This window comes from Myxocyprinus asiaticus, chromosome 6 (assembly GCF_019703515.2).
Source record: "Myxocyprinus asiaticus isolate MX2 ecotype Aquarium Trade chromosome 6, UBuf_Myxa_2, whole genome shotgun sequence".
Classification (NCBI taxonomy): domain Eukaryota; kingdom Metazoa; phylum Chordata; class Actinopteri; order Cypriniformes; family Catostomidae; genus Myxocyprinus; species Myxocyprinus asiaticus.
In genome coordinates this window covers 55554529-55581747 of record NC_059349.1, presented here as the reverse complement: position 1 = coordinate 55581747, position 27219 = coordinate 55554529, and the positions used below count along the sequence as shown (strand labels likewise).

Below are 27219 nucleotides of genomic sequence, written 5' to 3'. Positions count from 1 at the left end.
GGAGAAACTGCTTTTTGTCCTTTGATGAAAATGTCCAGTACATTTAGTCAAGATTTTGTCATGTCGTATTCATTTGATTAATTTTACTAAATGAAAATAACACATTATGAAAATAAGATTTAATTTATGATCATGTGAAAACTATCCTTGTGAAAAGAGTTCCTGTAATAAAAGCATATAAAGAGTAAAGTATTAGCTACTCTTTAGACTTTACGGTGTTGTGAATCGCTTTAGAGTCTGTTATTAATCTTCAGTGTTTTAGCGTGTTTACGGAAACAGCGTATTCACAACGCAAGTTACACGTCCTGACAAACATCTTCCCTTAGTTCACCTGAGTATTCGCTATATTGTTTGTGCAGATGTATGTTGTAATATTATATTTATGTTGTGGATATAGCTAATGTATCTATGGGATATGTTGGAGTGAGGTAATTAACTTGTTTGTCCACAACATACTATAAGAATTCTTTCTTTCTAGATTTTTCTTCTAAAAACATTGTAAGTGCATTTTTAATGTCTTGCAGTGTTATTTTATCTCATCACATTTTCATCAACAGAAAGTTTTAATAAACCGTTTAAGCAGGCCTGATCGCCACGATGTTTTTCGTGTTGTCTTCGTTGTCGTCAGTGTATGTCATTACAGATTACTAATTACTTCTCTAAAATTGTCATCTGATTACTGATTACTTCATTGAAAAAGTAACCACATTACTACTTAACTTTTAAGTTACTTTCTAAAACACATTTCATAGAAAAGTTTGTCTATATTATAATGTCTATACATGTTCTTCAGCTGTCACAGAAATGCAAACAGACGAACATATGAACATAATTTGTCTTTTGAGTGTATTCTATATATATATATATTCAGTTGTGGCCAAAAATATTGGCACCCTTGGTAAATATGAGCAAAGAAGACTATGAAAAATATGTCTTTATTGTTTATCCTTTTAATCTTTCATTCAAAATATTCATAAAAAAAAATATCCTCTAATGGATATCAAACAATTGCAAACACAACACAAGTTTTATCAAAAAACAAATATTTTTGTCAAATATACTGTATGTGTGGCACAATTATTGGCACCCTTTTATTCAATACTTTGTGCAACCTCCCTTTGCCAAGATAACAGTTCTGAGTCTTCTCTTATAATGCATAATGAGGTTGGAGAACACATGGCAAGGGATCTGAGATCATTCCTCTATACAGAATCTCTCCAGATCTCTCCTCTTCAGCTCATCACACAGGTTTTCTATGGAGTTCAGGTCAAGGGACTGGGATGGCCATAGCAGAACCTTGATTTTGTGGTCAGTGAACTATTTTTGTGTTTTGGATCATTGTCCTGCTGGAAGATCCAACCAGGGCCTATTTTTAGCATTCTGGCAGAGGCAGTCAGGTTTTGATTTAGTATCGATTGGTATATGATAGAGTCCATGATGCCATGTATCCGAACAAGACGTCCAGGACCTCTGGCAGAAAAACAGGCCAACAACATTAAAGATCCAGCACCATATTTAACCGTGGGCATTGGGTGCTACTTCATCTCTGTGTGTGCCAAACCCATCTCCGGTGTTTGCTGTCTAAATGCTCTATTTTGTTTCATCTGACCATAGAACCCGGTCCCAATTGAAGTTCCAGTAGTGTCTGGAAAACTGAAGATGCGTGAGTTTGTTGTTGGATGAGAGCAGAAGCTTTTTTCTTGAAACCCTCCCAAACAACTTGTGGTGATGCAGGTGACGTATGATTGTAGTTTTGGAGACTTTCTGACCCCAAGACCCAACTGATTTCTGCAATTCTCCAGCTGTGATCCTTAGAGATTCTTTTGGGACTCGAACCATCCTCCTCACTGTGTGTGGAGACAATATAGACACACGTCCTCTTCCAGGCCGATTCTTAACATCTCCAGTTGATTAGCACTTCTTAATTATTGCCCTGATGGTGGAAATGGGTATTTTCAATGCTTTAGATATTTTCTTATAGCCACTTCCCATTTTGTGAAGTTCACAACCTTCTGCCGCACATCAGAACTATATTCTAGTCTTAAGCACTGTGATTGATGATTAAGAGAATGTGACCTGTGTGTTACCTCATATTTATACCCCTGTGAAACAGGAAATCATGGCTGAACAATTTCATGTTCCTAGTCACCCAGGTGCACTAAAAAAATATAAAATATGACTGTAATATTTACTCATAAGAATTTCTAGGGGTGCCAATAATTGTGCCACACATACAGTATATTTGACAAAAATATTTGTTTTTTGATAAAACTTGTGTTGTGTTTGCAATTGTTTGATATCCATTAGAGGACAGATTTTTGTGAATATTCTGATTGAAAGATCAAAAGGATAAACAATAAAGACATATTTTTCACAGCCTTCTTTGCTCATATTTACCAAGAGTGCCAATATTTTTGGCTACCACTGTAATATAGTAATGTACTTAAAAGTAATTAGTAACTGTAATCTGTTTACAAAAACTGAAAATTTAATGTTTTCAAATAACATGCAGGGTATGAAATTAGCACCCACCACCCGCCAAATGCGGGTATTTCACACGTAGTGGCGGGTAATTTTGCTCATCTACATGCCACTGTGGTGGACGACTTGTAAACGTCTCAGACTGACATGTGACAAGAAATGCTGTTAAACACAAAGACACATGTTTGAAGAAGCACACTTGATTATACTTTGAAGAACAGACCATAGTAAAGCCTTCAACGCACGTGTCTGATTCATTGTGTTCAGAGGTTATTGGCGCTTTAGTGCTCACACACGCATCATGTCTCGCAGAACACGCATATAACGAGTTCTCACTATTTCTTCTCTGTCAGTCATCTGGAAACCATTTGCAAGAATGCTGAATCTTGTCTCAGGATGCAACAGCACTGAGACTACAGGTGAATTGTCATGTGTCAGAATTCAGTACAACCTCAGAAATGGTCATTGAACGAGAAGTTTCTCTTCTGTGCTTGTCTAACTTTAGCCTCCATTTGTATATTGCAAAATTATCATTAATAATAGCCTATGGTGGAAAAGTTTGCATATATGTTATACTTTATATCCTAAAATAACATTGTTAAAATTATATATAAATTCTCTCTCTCTATACAGTATATATATATATAATAGTGGCTGGTAAAATTGGGCATTCACCTGCCACTGTGGTGTTAATACATCTTCAATAATGTATTAATTCTCATTCATTTTCTGTGTTTTTTCCGTGTTTATAGTGAGTATACACTATTTAGACAGCACTTCACAGGACGGGCTGTAACACAGATAGCACCCCCCACAGCTATCTTTTTATGGACAGAAACTATTATATGTTTTCACACATTTCCGCTCAGTTCTTCGTGTTTTCTGTACAACCGACTGAGACAGCTGTGCCCCTAAATGTAACATAAAAACAAAACAAACTGCGGTTGGTCACATTACATGTCACTCAGACGGTCTCTTCCTGTCTAACTAAGTAGGCGGTACTTGGTCAGAATGGACTGCAAACTGGACCAGACTTTATGCTGACAGTCTGACTACACGAGACTCACGGTTCAGTGTGTGTCTGTTGGGATTGTGTGATACTCACAGACAGTGTACGACCGTACGTCCCTCTCCTCCATCATACTCTTCCTGCCATTTGTCCACTTGATGGATGAGTTTTAGGAAGGAGCGTTTGGACACGGGTGTGTCGCGGTACATCGGCCAACCCAAAAACTGAAACTGCTGCACCATACGATACCCATCCTGCGGCTGAAACACACATACACCCACACACAAACACACACACACACACACACACACACACACACACACACACACACACACACACACACACACACACACACACACACACACAAACACACACAAACACACACACACACACACACACACACACACACACACACACACACACACACACACACACACACACACACACAAACACACACACACACACACACACACACACACAAAACACACACCCACACACACACACACAAACACATACACACACCCACACACAAACACAAACACACACCCACACACAAACACACAACCACACACACCCACACAAACACACATCCACACACACCCACACAACACACAACCACACACACCCACACAAACACACAACCACACACACCCACACAAACACACATCCACACACACCCACACAAACACACATCCACACACACCCACACAAACACACAACCACACACACCCACACAAACACACAACCACACACACCCACACAAACACACACCCACACACAAACACACAACCACACACACCCACACAAACACACAACCACACACACCCACACAAACACACATCCACACACACCCACACAAACACACATCCACACACAAACACACAAACACACACAAACAAACACAAACACACACACAAACACACACCCACACACACACACAAACACACACACGCACACACATAAACACAAACACAAACACACACACACACAAACACACACAGAAACACAAACACACACACACACACACACACACAAACACACACACACACACAAACAAACACGCACACACACACACACAAACATGCACATACACACACACACACACACACACACATCAGAGGGTGTGACTGGTTAGTTTAAACAGTTAGTGTTCATCAGTGCTAATAGAGAGTTTGTAAATCAGTCAGAGATCTTGACAGACAGAACGGCACACAACAGACTGACAAATGCAAGATTTGTTGTGATGTTTTGTCAGGTTGTGCAGAGGTCACTGGTTAAATCTGTGACAGGTTAAACAGATGTCACAGGTGACGATTCTGACAGTTTAAGAAGCTTAACCGACAGACAGGAAGTGGACGCTCAGCTCAGAGTGTGTGTTATTTGAGATTTACAGCTCAAATAACACACACGATTAAACAGAAGAATTAATGTAAGTGCTTTTATAAAATTATAATCTTCACATTTCTGACTTTAAACCCTCCAAAAATGGACCCCATTGACTTCCATTGTAAGTGTCTCACTGGAACACTACATTTGTGCTTTTATTAAAGAAAAGGACGGACGAGCTGAAATTAATTTTTGTGGTAATCATCATTATGCCACAAATGCTGTCGATTGAGGTGAACTTGTACTGAACCAAGAAAATCCGATCTGTTTAAATGGGGACGACACTAAAGACAGAAGTAAATGTGGTCCAAAACATTTTGAGATTTGTCCACATTCAGAGGGGGTCATAAGTGCTCGAAAATGCACGCGAGCACATCGGGCTCGTAGTGTAAACGTTCATCTGTTTAAACAGCAGCGAAGCAATGCTGCGCTAATACAAGAGTTTCAACTTGTAAGTTAAATGCAACAACTCTACAAAAATAACTGACAATTCTGGTTATTGTTCTGGTTTTTACATTTATGCATTTGGCAGAAGTTTTGATCCAAAGCAGCTTACAGTGCATTCAAGGTATACGTTTATAATCAGTTTGTGTGTTCCCTGGGAATCGAACCCATGATCTTTGCGTTGCTTGCGCCATGCTGTACAAGTTGAACTACAGGAAGTCATAGCACTTCCTTTTTGTTCTTCTACAATTACGACAACAACAGAGACACATATTACGACCGGATGTAAACAGCGATGTGTCTCGCTTGACCACTTGTCACTGTATCGCCCAACACGCATCTTAATACCAGCTGCAAACGGGCCAATGTGTGTCTCAGTAAGCAAGAGTGCTTTACATAATGTGAGATTGACAAAGTCTCAAATAAAGAAAGTAAACTGAGATAAAGTCATTAATTCACTATGACTGACTGTAGTATGTGTGCACTTCTGTTGGTGTGTGTGTGTGTGTGTGTTACACACCCGTGCGGCGTTGTAAATCCGGAATATCCTGCTGATAATATCCTCTTCTAAATCAGCGGACACAAACTCCACCTGCAGCGGACCATGACGATGAACGCCGTTCTCCGGCCAGTACTGCGGACACAACTACACACACAACACAGAGTAATATCAGTGTAAGTACACACAACAAGAGTGAACGGTGGCACACAGTTAAACGTCTCTCCAGTGGTGTAAATGTCATTAAATATGAATCGACAGACGCTTCGAGTGCGAGACGCCTTCATTATCCATTCAAATCTCCCACCATGCCTCATTTGATCGGCTCACTCTCTCGCCGCTGGGCTTCATTGTGTCACGTTTTTGTGAAAGAATACTTGATGAAAGCCGTTGTGTGGAGTGTGTGAACGCCCCTCGTGTGACACACATCGGCTCTATGAGTGTTTCAAGTGTGTGTGTTTGTTGGAGACTCTGAGGACCAAAAAAACATCTCACTTCCACTCACAAAAGTTACACAGTTTAAAGTAAAGTTTCCAAACAGCCTCACAGAGGGAAGCTGCATTAACTATTCATGTTCAGCATCTCACATTTACAATTTTGTAGCAAAAAAAACAGAAATGAAATTTCAATTCATTTCCACTGATCAGTTCAAACTGTCCATTTCAATGAATCGATTCATAACTCTGATTCAATGATTCATTTGCGTCATGACTCAAAAATGTTCACGGAAACTCCCATGTTTGTAAATAAATACTGATGTTTATTACTATGTAGACTACTGTTACACTGGTGCAATTAAATAAAAATGATTCAACTGAAATGATTAAATATCATTAATCCTTGTGTTAATTTAGTCAGTCCTTGATTATTTTAAACTATATTTTTACTATATTTCTTCCATTTCATATTTCAGATCTATTTGGCTACAATGACTGTTTGGTTGAAATGATGTTTCTTCTGACTGAAAATAAAATCACATTTTAAGTCATTTCAAAGCACATACATCAGTGTTCATTTATATTTATGTATATTACATTTGTCTGCGGTGATAAAAATGAGAAGTAAATAAAAAGTCTAGTTAAAAACAAACATGCCAAGTTCGCATAAATGTAATCTTTGTGTACATGTTGGTTTCATACATTAAAAAAACAAACATTTATAACATTTACTACAAAAAATTGCTTTTATGACTTACGAAAATGTCAAGTGGTGTAACCATCAAATAAAAAGTAAAAATTAAATACTATCCTTGCTCATCGAATATTAGTGTGAACAAAATTAATCATGAAGTTTTCAAACATATTTTTCAAGATAAAAAAATAAATATACATTTTATACAGTATATCCTGTATAAACACACAAACATAATGAATTTATCTTCACAAAAATCAAGACGTTTTTAACCTCGTGTGACCCCGTGTACACATGCGTGGACGTTGTATTTTGGCTTCACTATACGCAATGCAGCATTTAAATTAATTTAAACAGACTGAATACTGTACACAACACTCTACACTGTCAATTAAGGGTTAAACTTCTTCAGGGCGTGCTGAGTGACTCCAGCCAGGTCTCCTTAGCAACCAAATTGGCCCGGTTGCTAGGGAGGGTTGAGTCACATGGGGTAACCTCCTCGTGGTCGCTATAATGTGGTTCTCGCTCTCGGTGGGGCGTGTGGTGAGTTGTGCGTGGATGCCGCGGGGAATAGCGTGAAGCCTCCACACGCGCTACGTCTCCACGGTAACACGCTCAACAAGTCACGTGATAAGATGCACGGATTGACGGTCTCAGACGCGGAGGCAACTGAGATTCATCCTCCGCCACCCGGATTGAGGCGAGTCACTACGCCACCACGAGGACTTAGAGCGCATTGGGAATTGGGAATTCCAAATTGGGGAGAAAAAGGGAGAACAAAAATGTCACACACAGTCATGAGGGTCTAAATTTTTTTTTTTTTCCAGAATAGTGACCTTTTTAAACAAATTAGTTTCGCTGCTTATTTTTAAAGAAATAATGATTATTCCAAACTATTCATGCCAACATTTGTTTATTTTATTTTTTTTTTTAATATACGAATTTCAGCTTTTAATAAGACTTTTATATATATATATATATATATATATATATATATATATATATATATATTTTTTTTTTTGTTTTTTTATTGTCTCTGGACAGTTACACCATGTGACATTTTTTAATTTAAGCCCCAGAAAAAATATCAAAATGACTCAGAAACTGAAAACACTTTGATCATAGTAGAGATGTATACAAGTGATTTTTTTTTGTGTAAACTGCATTTTTAATGTATTTTTTATTAACTTAATAGATCCGGAGAGTCTCGTCATTGACCCATATATAAAAATATATATTTAGTATTGTTGAAAGATTGAAAAATATCAAGATACAATTCTTGTATCTATATAACCTAGCTCTATGGGTGAATATGAGATATAAGGTGTGTGTTGGTGTGTGTATTGGGTGTTGATGTGTGTGTGATGACATCGCCTCAGGCTGCTGTCCCTATAGAGCGACACACACACACACACACACACACACACACACACACACCTGAACCACAAACTCTCCTCTGTGATTGGCCGTCGCTGATGTCACTGCAGTGTGTCACCCGTCACATCAGTCTTAGATATTTATCATTCTTTCAGATTCATCTCACATACAATCCTTTATTTTTCAGTGTGATTATAAACTTCAGAATAAGCCCCACCTTCAAAACATGAAAGTTCAAGGGTCAGTTGTGGCCATCACACCAAATTTGAATATGTGGAAGTGCGAATGAGATTTGAGAGCTGGAGTGGAGAGGAAGATTATCAGTAAATAACAACTTCAATTTCTGTCTGTTCCTCACAGAAAGTCTCATATGACTTCAGAAGACTTGGAATATAGTGCATGTGTCATATGGACTAATGTTATGATACTTTAGGTGAATTATCCTCATACAAGACTCTAAGACTACCACACGGTCTCATCCCCCTCTCACAGGTTTACCTGAGCTGGGTCAACATCGTTCAGCATGACAATAGACGTGCAGTGATAATCCAACACCAGCCTCCAGAAATCCTTCACTGTGTTTGGCAGAGGATGCTGGGTAACGATGAATGCAGACGGCTGCTTGTAGCTCTGATTCAACAACACAAACACAGAAAACAACAGAGAACAGAGAGAAGATCATGTAGATGGCTGATAAAGGTCACATATGATAAAGCAGTTCATGCACATTGCACTGTTGTCTTGTGTTCAGTTTGAGTTTCACTTCATCTCAACTCTGTAGCAAATGAAATGTGCAAAAATTTGTAAAACATTTGTGGCCAGATTCATACAGTCTGAACCCGGCAAAAGAATTGTGTGGACAAATGAAAACAAGAGAAACTTAGTGGACACGAGAGCAACTTTAATGAAGAGAAAGAAATCAGAAATACTATTTTGGAGGACCTTTAAGGACCAATAAGATTTTGGTGCCTTAAATACCAAAATTAAGGATTTATTTAAGGAGCAAAAAAACCTTAACCTTTTCGACTCTGGTGCATTTTTGGGCTGCTGCCAGAAAATTTTCACACTTAAATTTAAAAGCTCCCATTCACACATATTGTGGATTAATTGCAAAAAATTGGTCTCATTTTTTTCAGAAACCCCCTAAATGAAAAAAAAAAAAAAAGAAAAAAAAAAAAAGACTGCAATTATTCATAAATAATATTGTAAATGTTTACAATGTTATGATGAACAGAATGTATTATCTTTTTGTCCTAAATTTTTAAGCATGTAATTCTGGTTCTGTTCACTCTTGTCTCCCTCCAAATAATCTTATTTTATTCCACTAGATGGCAGAAAGCACTAGATTTGTTTTCCTCTATCACATTCCATCACAATATACAGATCTGAAATGTAGGTGGCGCTCTAACACATTTTATCCCTCACAGATGTGCTCGTCCATAGACATTCAGTCTAATTTTCAGTTCAAGCACCACCCTCATTATTTCATTGAATATCTTGGCCTCTGAGTGGACTAGAAGCTCAATATAGGTGTCATTAGAAAGCTGAGATCCTCCCCTTTGTGATGATATATAACATTTTATCATCAATAAATCTAAAGCATATTTTTCTGATTATTTGTTTAGCATGCTTTTTCTGCTGGATGGCATATTTTGTTCTGGACATCTAAGATATAATATTGGATTATTCACACAAGCAATCTCACAGACAAGTAAACAATGGCTCATGTTTTAGAGAACTGCCTAATTCCTAAGGTAAATGCAGATATAAAGTTTTTATCTATTTGGGGCTTACAGCAGCAGTTTTCGGTGCATAAAAGTTTGTATTTGATGATTTACAGAAATCATATTTCACTTTGTGATTCTTTTGAAAATCTTTCGAACTGTGGTATTAGTGCAACAATAAACTATACAGTCACATTCCTGAGAATGAGAGCTTTAATTTGATATATGACATGTCCATTTAGATGCTATGTGAAGAACTTTTATTGTTATATAAATATTTCTACCACATAACCACTAGAATGTGCTTATTTGCGACGTGGATGTTTTAAGGCCTTATTTTTTATTTTAAGTAACATAAATGTAGAATTGATGGTTATCTATGAAAAGATCAGATTCTAAGCTTTCAAACGATATCTCAAACGATACCCGCTGGTTAGTTTACAGAGTTGAACAGGTGATTCCACTTTGCTGATATGTGTCCGGATGTTTAGCTTTTAAAGAAATAGTTCACCCAAAAATGACTTGCATTGTATGGACAAAATCAACTCATATCTCCATCAAAATATATTCATTTGTGTTCTGCAGATGAAAGAAAGTCATACAAAACTGAGTAGACGTAAGAGTGAGTAAATGATGAGAGAATTGTCATTTTTGGTTGAACTATTTCTTTAAAAGCGAAACATCCGGACACATATCAGCAAAGTGGAATCACCTGTTCAACTCTGTAAACCTGCCGGCGGGTATCGTTTGAGATATCATTTGAAAGCTTAGAATCGGATCTTTTCAGAGATAACCATCAATTCTGCATTTATGTTACTTAAAAAAAATAAGGCCTTAAAACATCCACGTCGCAAATAAGCGCCTTCTAGTCTTTAAGTCTTTAAAATAGACATGTCATATATCAAATGAAAGCTGTCATTCTCAGGAATGTGACTGTACAGCTTATTTTGTTGCCCTAATACCACAGTTCAAAAGATTTTCAAAAGAATCACAAAGTGAAATTTGATTTCTGTAAATCATCAAATACAAACTTTTATGCACCGATAACTGCTGCTGTAAGCCCCAAATAGCCAATAACTTTATATCTGCTTTATCCTTAGGCAGTTCTCTAAAAAATGAGCCATTGTTTACTTGTCTGTGAGATTGCTTGTGTGAATAATCCAATATTATATCTTAGATATTACACAAAGGGGAAGATCTCAGCTTTCTAATGACACTTAGATGGAGCTTCTAGTCCACTTAGAGGCCGAGATATTCAATGAAATAATGAGGGTGGTGCTTGAACTGAAAATTAGACTGAATGTCTATGGACGAGCACATCTGTGAGGGATAAAATGTTAAAATATTTTCTGTGTAAGTCCACAGTATGTGTAAATGGTAAGCTTTTAAATTTGAGTGAGAAAAATTGCAGGCGGCAATTTGCATGTTATGCATGTTATTACGTGATTCACCCAGTTATTGAGCAGTTGTGAGATCTGATCTCATGTCACTGCTTGAACAGAAGTGAGTACATATCATGAAGAGCAACACTGAAACATGGCATGAATAAAGAAAACAGTGTATCTTACAGTTTACCTATAAAATTCTGCTTGCCATACTCAAGTTAAAGCTGCGCAAGTTACTATGGTAAATTCTGCTCTTCATTTTTTAAATTTTTTTCCTCCCCAATTTTGAATGCCCAATTCCCAATGCGCTCTAAGTCCTCGTGGTGGCGTAGTGACTCGCCTCAATCCGGGTGGCGGAGGACGAACCTCAGTTGCCTCCACGTCTGAGACCGTCAATCCGCGCATTTTATCACGTGGCTTGTTGAGCACGTTACCGTGGAGACATAGCGCGTGTGGAGGCTTCATGCTATTCTCCATGGCATCCACGCACAACTCACCACGCGCCCCACCGTGAGTGAGAACCACATTATAGCAACCACGAGGAGGTTACCCCATGTGACTCTACCCTCCCTAGCAACCGGGCCAATTTGGTTGCTAAGGAGACCTGGTTGGAGTCATTCAGCATGCCCTGGATTCGAACTCACAAACTCCAGGAGTGGTAGTCAGCGTCAATACTCGCTGAGATACCCAGGCCCCCAATTCTGCTCTTAATTTAATAAAAGTGTTCCCTTACATCCATGAGTGCGGCGTTGATATAGTTGCTGCTCTCTCCATCTATAGTGATGAGGAACGGCAGACAGCGGTCGGGAGGAAGAACATCCATACAGCGATTCTTCTCATGATTCCGCGGCAGAAGAGCGATGCTGCAGTCCTCCACACGTAGAGTCGGTGTTACCATGTTTAAAGTCTATCAACACACACAGATTCATATCAGTGCATTAGACTTTAATGCAAACACTCATTTTGTACCAGATATTCATCACAGCGGTTACAACATTGTGCAAGAATAAAATCAAAGCTGTGAATCAGAGTCAAAGTGTATTGCAGAAATAATTGACAAGAAACTCAGGAAACAGTTTCACTGCTGAATATGTGTGTTTCTTCAACTTCAGACACTTCTATCACTGTGGACTTAAGTGAAAAGTGAAGATTCACTCTCACTAGTTAATTTAATTTGTCTACTGACAATGTCTTCAGTGTGTGTTCATGCACCTCAGGAGATTTAATTCATGACAATTCATTTCCAGCACACCTCAAATTCTGTATTGTTTTTAATAGAATTCTGTGTTGGAAATAACGCTGATGAAAATGACATTTTTAACCTTTCACACATAACTCCTTTGTCTTGTTAAATCTAATTTCACAGCTAACATTTTATATATCCTAAATACACACAATTAACCCTATAACGCCATGTGTATCAAACATGACACACAACGTTTGACGGCTCTTATTTCACTCTGTGTTCAAGCTGACGAGCCGAACAAACTATGGTATGTAAGTTTCACATGTTTATGAAACCATCTAGTGGTTATTTGTAAAAAAAAAAAGTGGTTTCAATGTTTATATTGATCTATTTAAAATGGCTTGTGTGAAAAGTGACTCTTATGTTGGGATAAATGATAGCTTATTTTAATAAAGTAAAAGTGACAGTAATGATTATATTGTTACTGATATTTTAAAATTAGTATTTGTTGAATATAAGCAACGTGCTTGGTTCAAATGTTGTATATTATTTTATTGAAAAAGCCCCCTTTGAAATCCATGTATTAAATATGATACAACAGACTTCTAAGGAATATCTCTCAATCATCATTACATTACATTCATGCACACCACAAAACAAATCACAGAGCTTTGAAAATTCTGACATATACATTTTATTTAAAGTGTGAACTAATATTTCTGTGTATTTTCATATATGCAGCCTGCTCTGTCATTATAAAGATCTCATTATTTTACATTATACACTATTATGATGTCATCTTCCTGAGACCCAGCGATAAAGTTTTACAATTTCCCTTTTTTAAATGTCAATATAGTGTTTGTTGCATAAAATACATATGATAAAAAATTATTTAAAAAAGAATATTTGATACTGTGATACATTTCAGTCCATATTTACAGAGCATGGAGAGGAAGTTGTCATGGCCAAACTCTCAAACATTTGGGATCTCTGAAAAGCCCAGAGAGTCCTCTGATAATACCCCAAGATTTACTACTGTAGAAAAACATACACAACAAATGTCCTGCACAGAAATGACCTTTAAAGCCTAATGGATCAAATATGATACATACAAATAAAAAATAAAACGTGCAATTTTTTTTTTTACGATTTATTTTGATAGTTTGTCTAATGGTACTAAAAACAGTTTAATGTCCACAAAATTGAATTTTCTGGCAAATCTTTCATGTGTCAGGCATTACAGAGTTAAATCATATTTTCACAATTTCTACAGCTTGATTGTTTAAAATCTTCTGCTCACAAGTGATATTTCCCTTGATTTTTCATTGTTTGTCTTCATCTCAAGCATGTGCCCATTTATGATCAAGAGGTTGTGTAATATTTCCTGAATTTCATGCAAATGTATGACTTAGAAACAAAAAGTTTTGTGTTACCCTGAATTCCTCTTTGATTGGACTAGAGTTGGTCTGAGGGTCCAATCGGTTCATGTCGTAGTAAACAGAGCGAAGCTGATTGGCTGGGATGGTGGTGTCACCACAGAGACACGCCTCCAAAATGGCATCATGGATAAACACATACTGCTCCTGACAACAACAAAAAACATCATCCAGTACAACTGAAAACACTTAAAATATATTTTATATTCTATATACAGTATTTCACAACACAATATTTTGTCTAAAGTAAATGAAGCCTACTTTTTGCATTGTGACATTTTCATCACAATTAAGAACGTCACCCCCTAAATTCTCATTTCCATACAACTATTTAAGACATCCTGAATGGAAACATTTTACATGCAAATAAACTCTCAAAATTCACTTAAAATTTAGTTTTGATGGAAACCCAGCTAATTGTAATGTAAAAAAATCTCATTTTCACTACTGTAAATCAGTAACGACAATCATCACGTCTGGACACAATGATTTTATTAAACCTTTAAGCTCTGAAGATGTATTTAAACATTTCCTGTTTCAGTGGCATACACAAAATTAAACTTATAACATTTAGGTAAATAAAGTTGCTCTGAAAAACTGATTTTGTTTTGTTTCCAATCATGTCAACTGTACCTGAGAAACTTTTTGTGTTGAAACAACAAAGCAATCAAAAGTTATATTACAAATATAATTTATCATAGTGTCCAAAAACATCTCCAAACAAATAAAACATAATAATTGTACATAAGAACTAATTACACATGCAAACACAACAATGACTAAAGGTTTGTATAGCATGCAGACATGATTTTAGTAATGAGATTTCACAGAATGAGTTTCATTCTGTGTCATTTGAGTCATCATTGAGTCTGTGTCATGTATTTGGCGCCATCTCCTGGTGGTCATATGTAACATTGTGCTTCATGTGGATAATCTAATGATCTATACATCTGATTACCTTGTGTGTGGACTCGTTTGAAAGATAATCACCTCCTCTAAATAATGGTATGTGATATTTTATGTTCTATTTATTTTTCGTGACGTTATAAGAGAAAACGTGGCATATAAGCAACACCAGCATAATTGTCAAAGACATATAATTAGCTATTACTCGCTATATTTTTGTCTGTGAGTAAAACAAATAGGCTGGTTGTATTCTACTCTTTGAGAGCTTTCCAACAACATATGACACATGGTTATTTGATCAGTTTGATGTTTTTACTGATTACAATAATATATACAGTGCAATTGTTTTTATAAATTATCAAAACTGAACACTTCTGATTTATCTGCAAATGTCTGCAAGTTCTGGTCATAATGTCTACATGCATTGGAAAGTAGAGCTTCTAAACTTTCAATTGATACCTATTTTGTGTTGGTCAAGACTGTAGTTATTAATATTTTGATGATTATTTTTTTCTCACGGGCCCAAGCTTAAAGGGTTAAAATGAGCATAAATTAAAAGAACAACAAATACTACAATTATACATTTCAAATGTACATAACATTATTTTTTTCACATTACAGTAATGAGAATCTGGGGAGGAAGTGTGCTTAATTGTCATAAACATACACAAATAAAATATCAAGCAATCTTAATTCTGCAAAAATAATTTCTTCTTTCTTTCTTTTTGATTGGTGAAATATAAGCTGGACATGTTCTTGATATTTTTGTGAGATTGACTCAAAAGCAAATGGACGTGATTTAATGCAGATTTCTCTCTCACTATTTCTGTTTGCTAAATAAACAGACAAAGTTTAAACAGAACACAGCAAAGATGTTCAGCTATTTTACATTCATGTAATTTGTCAGAGTTTGAAAATACAGATGCAACTATGATTGCTCTAAAATGTTTCAGAAGCGTTTTATTTTGACTGCATAAAATAGACAGAACATCAAACTTTATTAGCGGCAAAACATCAAAGCACGTTTGGCAAATCATCTCAATATTTAAATCATTTCAGCTCATCCGTCAGTATGGGAGAGTTTGTTCAGAAGTGACTCGAGCGAACGCAGATGTGATGAACCGTTTGATGGAAATCATTTCTGAAGTGGCATTTTGAAACAATCTTGTCCTGTCACTTTTCACTACATTCTGATGACGGGTGACTTCAGTGAACTTTGACCTTTCTGATGGCGCATCCAATCAGAAGCCAGCGGTGATGTAACACTTAAAAATAATGCAATCAAAAGTGCAGCTCTTTTCCTAATGAGTGAACATTCATCTCTGAATCTCCAACACAAATGAGTCTGTGTCGTTTCAAATTATTAGTGACAGATCAAACACGCGTGTAAAAAGGTAACAAGCGCCCTTAGGGTGTCAAACCGCGCCAAAACACCTGCAAGGGAAACACATATGCAATTTGAAGGTCACTGAACTTAAGGAGGGTGGATCCTGGCAAACGTTATACCACCCCAGACGTCATTGGTGAAACATTTGCCCATTAAACGCAATGATGCCTGCGATCTAAACAGAATCACAGTGAAATGATGCATTCAGTGAAACTGCGGCCGCTCCAGATGGTGTGCGTTCAGAAGACTGGTGGTGTGTGTTCTTCATCTGCACAGCTACATAAACCCGTCAGCAGTTGTAAAATGAGGTGGGCGAGGGCAATAATCCGCTTTCAGAACCCAAACACGTTTATGGCTCATATGAGCACCTGCATTGTGCCACACTCGAGGGACTGATGAACTCCTGTGAAGTTGTGAGTGTTTATGATGTGCTAATAGGTTAAAATCATAGCAGGAATGAGAAATAAGATCAGAACATGAGTGCATGTACATATTCACGAAGCACAATACTAGAACGGTGTTTTCCTCCACTTCTTTCGAAAACGCTCTCCATCACTTCACACTTTGGAAAACGATGACTTTAGAAAACTAAAAACAGAGTCAACGGATCCTCTTTACATTAGGTATCTAAAACTACTATGTACTTAAGCATCTGATACAATGTCCTTGTTATGTACACACGTGTTGTTGCATTGTACTTATATTTAAAGTACCTGCATTTAATTATATCTGTAGTTGCACTGTTAACCCCTTATGCTCTGGTGCATTTTTGGATTGCTGCCCATAATTTTTCACGCTCAAATTTAAAAGCTCACCATTCACACATACTGTGGAATAACTGCAAAAAATGTGTCAAATTTTTTCAGAAATTCCCCCAAATAATAATAAAAAAAAAGAGTAAAACTGTTCATAAATTACATTGTATGTGTTTATAATCTTATGATATAAAAGCATGTAATTCTGGTTCTGTTCACCCCATCTCCCTCCAAATAGACTTATTTTATTCCACTAGATGGCAGCAAACACTATAAAAAAAGATTTTTTCCTCTATCACATTCCATCACAATATACAGATGTGAAATGTAGGTGGCGCTGTAACACATTTTATCCCTCACAGATGTGCTCGTCCATAGACATTCAGTCTAATTTTCAGTTCAAGCACCACCCTCATTGTTTCATTGAATATCTTGGCCTCGGAGTGGACTAGAAGATCAATCTATGTGTCATTAGAAAGCTGAGATCTTCCCCTTTGTGATGATATATAACATTTTATCATCAATAGTCGAAAACATATTTTCTGATGATTTGTTTTGCATGCTTTTCCTGCTGGATGGCATATTTTGTTCTGGACATCTAAGATATAATATTGGTTTATTCACACAAGCAATCTCACAGACAAGTAAACAATGGCTCATTTTTTAGAGAACTGCCTAAGGTAAATGCAGATATAAAGTGTTTAGTTATTTGGGGCTTACAGCAGCAGTCTTCGGTGCATGAAAGAGATGTTTGTATTTGATGACTTACAGAAATTATATTTCACTTTGTGATTCTTTTGAAAATCTTTTGAACTGTGATATTAGGGCAACAAAATAAACTGTACAGTCACATTCCTGAGAATGAGAGCTTTCATTTGATATATGACTTGTCCATTTAGATGCTATGTGAAGGGCTTTTATTTTAATATAAATATTTCTACCCCATTACCTCTAGAGGGCGCTAATTTTCAATGCAAACAATTTGAGGCCTTATTTTGTCATTTTAAGTAACATAAATGCAGAAGTGATGGGTATCTATGAAAATTTCAGATTCTAAGCTTTTAAATTATACCTCATATGCCTGACTTACATACAAGGAAACTTTGAAGTTTTAAGTGTAAATTGTTTCACGATATAGCACCTCCCTTTGGACCCGCCGTCTTACAGAGTTTAAGGGGTTAACCTTAACCCTTACCCTAAACCCAACCCTTAACCTACACGTACCTCAATCTCAGTAGCTGCAAATGAGAATCTTGTGAGAAATGTACACAATAAATACACTGTTTTGTATGTATTTTAAAGTTAGTACATAGTAGTTAAAGACACCTAATATAAAGTGGGACTGAGTCGATGGATCAGTGTGGACATGGCATAAGTAATAAACTTCTGCAGTTAATTCAGCTTCCATTATTCAACTCCATTCAAATGTTTTTTTATCTGCATACTGTATTGTGATTGGTCTTCTTTCTTGCGGCCATTTTATCAAATAGCCACATTTACACTTTAACCACGGATGAGCCCGGGAAAAAAGAAATTGTCAAAATATGAATAATTACAGTCTTGACCAACACAAAATAGGTATCAATTGAAAGTTTAGAAGCTCTACTTTCCAATGCATGTAGACATTATGACCAGAACTTGCAGACATTTGCAGATAAATCAGAAGTGTTCCGTTCTGATAATATACAAAAACAATTCCACTGTATATATTATTGTAATCAGTAAAAACATCAAACTCATCAAACAGTCATGTGTCATATGTTGTTGGAAAGATCTCAAAGAGTAGAATACAACCAGCCTATTTGTTTTACTCACAGACAAAAATATAGCGAGTAATAGCTTAGTATATGTCTTTGACAATTATGCTGTTGCTGCTTGTATGTCACGTTTTCACTTATAACTTCACGAAAAATACACGGAACATAAAATATCACATAACATTACTTAGAGGAGGTGATTATCTTTCAAACGAGTCCACACACAAGATAATCAGATGTATAGATCATTAGATAATCCACATGAAGCACAATGTTACATATGACCACCAGGAGATGGCGCCAAATACATGACACAGACTCAATGATGACTCAAATGACACAGAATGAAACTCATTCTGTGAAATCTCATTACTAAAATCATGTCTGCATGCTATGCAAACCTTTAGTCATTGTTGTGTTTGCATGTGTAATTAGTTCTGATGTACAATTATTATGTTTTATTTGTTTGGAGATGTTTTTGGACACTAAGATAAATTATTTTTTGTAATGTTATAACTTTTGATTGCTTTGTCATATCAACACAAAAATTCTCTCAGTTGACATGATTGTCAACAAAACAAAATCAGTTTTCGGAGCCACCTTATTAACAAAAACAAGACGCCTACTGAGTGTCATGACATTGGTAAAACGACTCTAATGCAGCATTTTATTTACACAGAATCAAAGAATAAACCTAAACTTAACCTAACCTAAACCTAGTACTGACATTTCCTTCAGGGACAATTGCAAACCTTTAGTCAACAGACTTGACGAGGCGAAAGTAAAAAGGTGACAGTCAGAGGTCAAAGGTGAGTGTGTGAATACCTCTGTCTGGACCATGTTGACCCGGCGCGACCTCAGCTCTCTCACACAGTTGTAGATGTCAACAACACCTTCTCGCTCGGCCATGTCCAACATGATGTCAATCACGATGAAGCAGCCAGTCCGCCCCGCACCCGCGCTATACAGTGACCAATCCGAACAGAGATTAGGTTTTAGATTCAATCACTAAACTGATGACAACACAAGTCTAGAGACATTCAAGTGGATTAAATCAGTTTAAATGTTAACTGTCCAGATTCCTGAAACATTTTAAATGTTCTTTTCCTGCCATTTATAATGACTATTTTGATAGTAAGACATTCTGGAGTGATTTCCATTAAAAACAATTACACTTTTTAGTGTACAATAAAATATGTCAGAGCACAGCCAGAAAAATTCATATTCATGACAGAAAATTTCCATGACTTTTCCATTATTTTTAAGATTGCATTGATGGTCCTCAATTTTTCCAGGCCTGAAAATCACAATTTTAAAATGTTCTAATGACTGTGGGAACCCTGGTTTTATGTTTGTGACATCACACCTGCAGTGAACCACGATTGGCCCAGCGTTCGTAGGTGATTTGGCTTTCACCCGGCGCACGAACCCCAGCAGTCCAGTAGCGTGATATGGAACGCCATGATCCGGCCAGCCGGTGAAATGAAACTGGCTGATCTCCCGAATCTCGTGGGCTCCTCGCTGTCGACATTCACACAGAGAGAGGAACTCAGACATGAGAACACATTTAATAACTGCACAAAAGATCAATCAGACGATGACTAATTAAGAGCTTTTCTTTAACGGTTGTGCACGTCTCACCTTCTCAACTGCAAACGTTCTGATGACGTATTCTGACAGAAGTTGAGTTTCGATCAGCGTCACCTTTATGTCTCTGTAGATCTCGGTGTCGTCTGGCCAGTACTTACAACATTTCACCTGACACAAAAATAAATGTTGGGTCATTTCGACAACACAATAAACTTTCATGTTCCCAACATTATTGTCTTCTTGAATATATTGAATAAAATACTAAACACACAATTTGTAAAGATGGAAATCATATTGGTTCATTTTCTTTATCAACGTATCACGATTAAGTGAACACATGGGTCAATTTTAAATCAAGTTGTAATTTTGATAATTTATTAAGACATATTCCAGGTGTTTCTTCATGTTTTCCTTTCTCTAATGAAAATGTTTCAAACAAAACATGTTTTCTTGGGAATAATGTTTTAATTGGTTATAAATATATAGTTTTTTTTCTCCATGTGTCCACTTTCCAACCTGTTAGTCTTTTGTAATATCGCTTTAATTAACAAACCCTCCAGGAAGTGACATCATTTTGGTGGGAAAACAACAACACAAACATCAGTATTAGCAACAGATTTGATGAATTCTGTCATGGTTTGTGCTATTAGTTGGTTGGTCTCACTCTAACACATTCTATATTATTTGTTGAAATTACAGAATTCATCAATATTGTTATGATATTAAAAGATGGTTAAAAATATATGTAACACATATTACTATTATTAATTACTGTAGTAATAACAATAACAATATGTATGTTCAAGCAGCTCTACAAATAATTACAAAGCAAATACAATGGCAAGAAAAAGTATGTGAACCCTTTGGAATTAGCTGGATTTCTGCATTAATTGGTTATAAAATGTGATCTTATCTTCATCAGTCACAAGTATAGACAAACACAATGTGCTTAAGATAACAACACACAAACAATTATAATCCTTCATGTCTTTATTGAACACATCCCATTAAACATTCACAGTGCTGTGGAAAAAGTAAGTGAACCCTTGGATTTAATAACTGGTTGATCCTCCTTTGGCAGCAATAACCTCAACCAAGTGTTTCTGATTCAGAAGAAATTCTGGATCATTCTTCCTTACAGAGCTGCTTCAGCTCAGTCATATTCTTATGCTGTCTGGTGTGAACATCTCTCTTGAGGTCATTCCACAGCATATCTATTGGGTTAAGGTCTGGGCTCTGATTGGGACACTCCAAAAGGAGGATTTTCTTTTTCTAAAGTCATTCTGTAGTGGATTTACTTTGATGTTTAGGGTCATTGTCCTGCGGCATCACCCAACTTCTTCTGAGCTGCAGCTGGCACACAGACACCCTGACATTATCCTGTAGGATATCTTGATGAACTTGGGAATTCATTTTTCCCTTGATGATGGCAAGCGGTCCAGACCCTGAAGCAGCAAAGCAGCCCCAAATCATAATGTTCCCTCCACCGTACTTCACCTTTGGGATGATGTTTTCATGTTGGTATATGGTGCCCTTTTTATGCCATACGTAGTGCTGCATGTTCTTCACAAACAATTCAACCTTAGTTTCATCAGTCCACAAAACATTTTCCCAGTAGCGTTGTGGAGTGTCAAGGTGGTCTTTGGCAAACTTCAGGCATGCATCAATGATTTTGTTGGAAAGCAGCGGCTTCCTTCATGATATCCTGCCATGAACACCATACCTGTTTAATGTTTTCTGTATAGAAGACTCATGAACAGAGATGTTAACCAGTCCCAACCGATGATTCCTTCAAATCTTTATCTGTCACACTAGGGATCTTCTTTACCTCATTGAGCATTCTGCGGTGTGTCCTTTGAGTCATCTTGGCTGGACGGCCACTTCTAGTGAGAGTACCTATAGTATTAAATCATCTCCATTTATAGACAGTTTGTCTAACTGTGGACAGATGAATATCTAATCTCTTCCAGATAACTGTGTAACCCTTTCCAGCTTTATGCAAATCAACAATTCTTGATCGTAGCTCTTCTGAAATCTCTTTTTGGTGAGGCATGGTCCACGTCAGCAGATGCTTCTTGTGAATAGCAAACTCAAAATGTTTGAGTGCTTTTTATAAGTCAAAGTAACTCTAACCCACACCTCCACTCTCATTTTATTAATTGGATGTCAGATTTGTAAACTCCTGAATCTAATTAGCTTTTGTTGACGTCACTAGCATAGGGGTTCACTTACTTTCCAACCTACACTGTGAATGTTTGAATGATCTATTTAATATGTACAACAACAACAAAATAATTTGTGTTTTATTAGTTAAAACAGATTTGGTTTGTTCATTATTGTAACTTAGATGAATATTTTATAAGAAAAATGTATAGTACATATATGTAGGTCATTCAAAAGGGTTCACATAATTGTCCTTGCCACTGTACATGTAGTTTATTAGTATTAATCAGTAATTAGCTATGTAAATACACAGTAACATGGGCACTATAAAGTGTGGCCAAATATATGGAAATAAAGTTGTCAGGATCATGTAATCTAACTGTCAATCCATCACTGAGCAATTACTAACTCATTTTCTTGCCATTATTTGTAAATGTCAATTTATAATTAATTAAGTTGAAGTGTCTAAGCTTGACCGAAGCATATTTCTGAAAGTCTGATACACCCTTTTATATAAATACTTCCTTAAATTACAAAGTTTTAAAAGTTTCTGCGGACCAGCTGTGACTCATATACAGACTTCAACACAACAGAACCAACATGTTTTACATTAACTAGCAACTTTATTAAGCTTAATTAATCCATTTTAACCCCATTAACTCCTTAATTAACCCTAAAACATGCCTTGAAGCAGCTGAACAGCATCTCTCTGTAAAGTGCACATGAAGTTATCTCACTGTCTGCACACACATCGATGCGTGTTAGTCGCGTTTGCACACACACATCACACATCACACACACGCTGTCATGTTTGACCTTTCATCTGAAACCCTCGTACAGCGATAGCGCTCGATTTCAAATGTCATCTGATCAGGTTAAATTAAACCTTGAGCAGAGGTGTGGATGCCAAGATGACTGTGATTAACACATTTATTGATTGAGAAACTCTCGAGCTTTAAGATCGATATGTTGTGAATGAGACAATAATAGATTCATCCTCCATACAGCACTCATTTCAACAGCATCAACTCGATTGATTAGAAACCATAAGCAGCTGAACGTAGAAGCTTAACGCCCGTGTTTGTGTCAAACAGACCGGCCCGCAAGATAACACAATCATTTATCTCAACATTTCCGTTTAAAATACAAGAACGCAGAGTCAACGTGATGACCTAAATGGACTTTAACATTATAATCTTGTACACAAAAGAGCAATAGTTCATTACATCCAAAAATTTTGTTTTTTTGTGCTTCTGTTTACGTGGCCATACATCAGACATGACCTCTGACCCAATGGCTGCCAAACACAAGTGTCTTCTGTCAAATCTTGTGCAGACATTATCTGTCTGATTGTTTTTCTCATGTCCGGATGAGTTTGAAAGGGTGTTGGATTTCTCAGGGATGTAATTCACACATTAATGTTCTCATTCACACATTACACACAGATAAATGAGTTCAGTTCATCCTGATGTCACATGTGATTTCTGACCTCACATATCTGATACAGACTCACAGAGAAATGAGCAACCGAACTGGATCAGAACCAGCAGCTATAACTCGATTATAGTGCTCACGCAACGGTTTGAGCGCGTCGAATAGAACCTCTTTATATTGCAATATAATCTTGTCAACAGAGAATCTGAAGTATTAGAAAACAACTGCTAATAACTTTCACCCTACAGCGACAGGCATCGACAATCACTCGCTTTCCAATCCAATACTACACAAATAAACATAAGCACACCATTTATGACAACATGATTATGAAATACAATTTACGGTAGGAAAACTACAGAGAAGACGCCACACTGAAGAAGGAGAGGATGCAGAAACATGGTCAATTATGACACAGAGAGATACTTTGAGCGAGGAAATTCAATTTTCTCCACCATCATTACAGCTCAAATCTGATTGGAGAATAAAGTGACACTGAAGGAGAGAGAGAGACAGATGGAGAGTGGAAGAGAGAGAGACGGCTATATCTCCCACTGAGACCTTTGAGATGAGAAAGCTCTTCCAAAATGACTCTGTCTCGGGTTCCACTGGGATTATATTAAGGAGAAACTATGATATTATTTCAGTAATTTAGCATTGAATGTATGTGTGTGTGTGTGTGTGTGTTTATACACAGACAGACAGACAGATTGATACAGTAGTTACAGTAACTAAAAGTAACAGAGTTTTCACAATAGTGTTGCTTTTCCAGTAACAAGCGCTGTATCTTAACAAAACGTTTAATTTGTCACCCTGTATTGTGAACGCAGTGATGGAGTCGAGGGAGAAATCAAACACACTTACATAAACCGTCCTCTGTCTCTCTGATGTAGTGCTTGGAAAAAAAACCAAATAACTTAAGTGAATCGATTCTTTCGGACAGTTCATTTAAATGAACCGGTAAAATAAATGATTCACTTATATTTATCTTTGGGAACTCTGATTCATTTCAGTCAGTTCTTTCGAATGGTTCATGTAAATGAACTAGTTTACATAAATGATTCACTTGAGCCCTGTGCATTCTTAAAAGGACTTTGCCTTCTTTTTAAACAGACAGACAGACAGACAGACAGACAGACGGACGGATGGATGTATGAATGGAGTGGTGGCGTAGTGGGCTAAGGCACAGAACTGGTAAGCAGGTTTGGACCCCACAGCCACCACTATTGTGTCCTTGAGCACAGCACTTAACTCCAGGTTGCTCCTTGTAATAAGTGCAAGTCACTTTGGATAAAAGCATCTGCCAAATGCATAAATGTAAATGTAAATGTAGATGATGTAGAGAGACAGACAGACATACAGAAGAAACAGACAGATAGACAGATAGAAGAGGTAGACAGACAGACAGACAGAAAGACACAGAAGAGAGAGACAGACAGATAGACAGACAGACAGATAGAAGAGAGAGAGACAGACAGACAGATAGAGACAGACAGACAGAAAGACACAGAAGAGAGAGACAGACAGATAGAAGAGACAGACAGACAGACAGATAGACAGACAGACAGATAGAAGAGACCGATAGACAGATGGTGACAGACAGATAGACAGAAAGACACAAAAGAGAGAGATAGACGGACAGAAAGACACAGAAGTGACAGACAGACAGACAGATGATAGATAGATAGATAGATAGATAGATAGACAGAAAGACACAGAAGAGACAGACAGACAGTTAGACAGACAGACAGATGATAAATAGATAGACAGATAGATAGACAGACAGTTAGACAGACAGACAGATAGAAGAGACAGACAGACAGACAGTTAGATAGACAGACAGAAAGACACAGAAGAGAGAGACAGACATATAGACAGACAGACAGAAGAAACAGACAGATAGACAGATAGAAGAGATAGACAGACAGACAGTTAGATAGACAGACAGAAAGACACAGAAGAGAGAGACAGACATATAGACAGACAGACAGAAGAAACAGACAGATAGACAGATAGAAGAGATAGACAGACAGACAGAAAGAGATAGACAGACAGACAGATAGAGACAGACAGACAGACAGAAAGACACAGAAGAGAGAGACAGTCAGATAGAAGAGACAGACAGATGGTGACAGACAGATAGACAGAAAGACACAAAAGAGAGAGATAGACAGACAGAAAGACACAGAAGTGACAGACAGACAGACAGATGATAGATAGATAGACAGACAGAAAGACACAGAAGAGACAGACAGACAGAAATATAGAAGAGACAGACAGACAGATGATAAATAGATAGACAGATAGATAGACAGACAGACAGAAAGACACAGAAGAGATACAGACAGACAGAAGAAACAGACAGATAGACAGATAGAAGAGATAGACAGACAGACAGAAAGACACAGAAGAGAGAGACAGACAGACAGATAGAGACAGACAGACAGAAGGACACAGAAGAGAGAGACAGACAAATAGAAGAGACAGACAGACAGACAGATAGACAGACAGACAGATAGAAGAGACCGATAGACAGATGGTGACAGACAGATAGACAGAAAGACACAAAAGAGAGAGATAGATGGACAGAAAGACACAGAAGTGACAGACAGACAGACAGATGATAGATAGATAGATAGATAGATAGACAGAAAGACACAGAAGAGACAGACAGACAGTTAGACAGACAGACAGACAGACAGATGATAGATAGATATGTATTTGGACAACAGATGTGCAATAAGAATTGGCAACAAACAGAGTTCTTCACCCAGAAGAGAGGAGTGTGGCAGGCCTGTAGTCTGAGTCCAACACTGTTCAACATTTACATTAATGAATTAGCGGTGCAGTTGGAACAGTCTACAGCTCCTGGACTCACTCTGCAAGACAAAGACATCAAGTTTTGCTCTATGCAGATGACCTGGTGCTGCTGTCACCCACCCCACAGGGACTACAGCAACATCTGGACCTGCTGGAGAACTACTGCCAGAACTGGGCCCTGGCAGTAAACCTGAAGAAGACAAACATTATGGTCTTTCAGAAAAAGCCCAGATGTCAGGAACACAGATACCAGTTCTCTCTAGGCAGCACCGCCCTAGGGCACACGATGCAGTATACTTACCTTGGCCTGATTATCACTGCATCAGGGACTTTCAGTAAGGCAGTGAAT

The 27219-nt window shown here is 37.2% G+C and overlaps 2 protein-coding genes across 5 annotated transcripts in view; one reads left to right on the top strand and one right to left on the bottom strand.

The window, feature by feature from the left end:
- LOC127443011 (receptor-type tyrosine-protein phosphatase mu-like) overlaps positions 1 to 27219 on the bottom strand; it is a 384365-nt gene that overhangs the window by 1706 nt on the left and 355440 nt on the right. For 2 of the 3 annotated variants that reach the window (XM_051701475.1, XM_051701477.1), the window contains 8 exons: positions 20505 to 20621; positions 20230 to 20384; positions 19689 to 19824; positions 14056 to 14205; positions 12170 to 12343; positions 8826 to 8957; positions 5841 to 5966; positions 3587 to 3750 (listed from right to left, as the gene is read on the bottom strand). In XM_051701475.1, coding sequence (XP_051557435.1) covers positions 3587 to 3750; positions 5841 to 5966; positions 8826 to 8957; positions 12170 to 12343; positions 14056 to 14205; positions 19689 to 19824; positions 20230 to 20384; positions 20505 to 20621 — 1154 coding nt within the window. The remainder of the gene's footprint in view (positions 1 to 3586; positions 3751 to 5840; positions 5967 to 8825; positions 8958 to 12169; positions 12344 to 14055; positions 14206 to 19688; positions 19825 to 20229; positions 20385 to 20504; positions 20622 to 27219) is intronic. The other variant, XM_051701476.1, reaches the window with a different exon arrangement.
- LOC127443052 (yjeF N-terminal domain-containing 3-like) overlaps positions 1 to 27219 on the top strand; it is a 479510-nt gene that overhangs the window by 181274 nt on the left and 271017 nt on the right. The window contains exon 7 of one of the 2 annotated variants that reach the window (XR_007897592.1): positions 12988 to 13030. The exons of the other annotated variant lie outside the window; for it this stretch is intronic. The gene's annotated coding sequence lies outside the window, so the exon portion shown is untranslated. Of the gene's footprint in view, positions 1 to 12987; positions 13031 to 27219 lie in introns of those variants that run through there. 2 annotated transcript variants of the gene reach the window in all.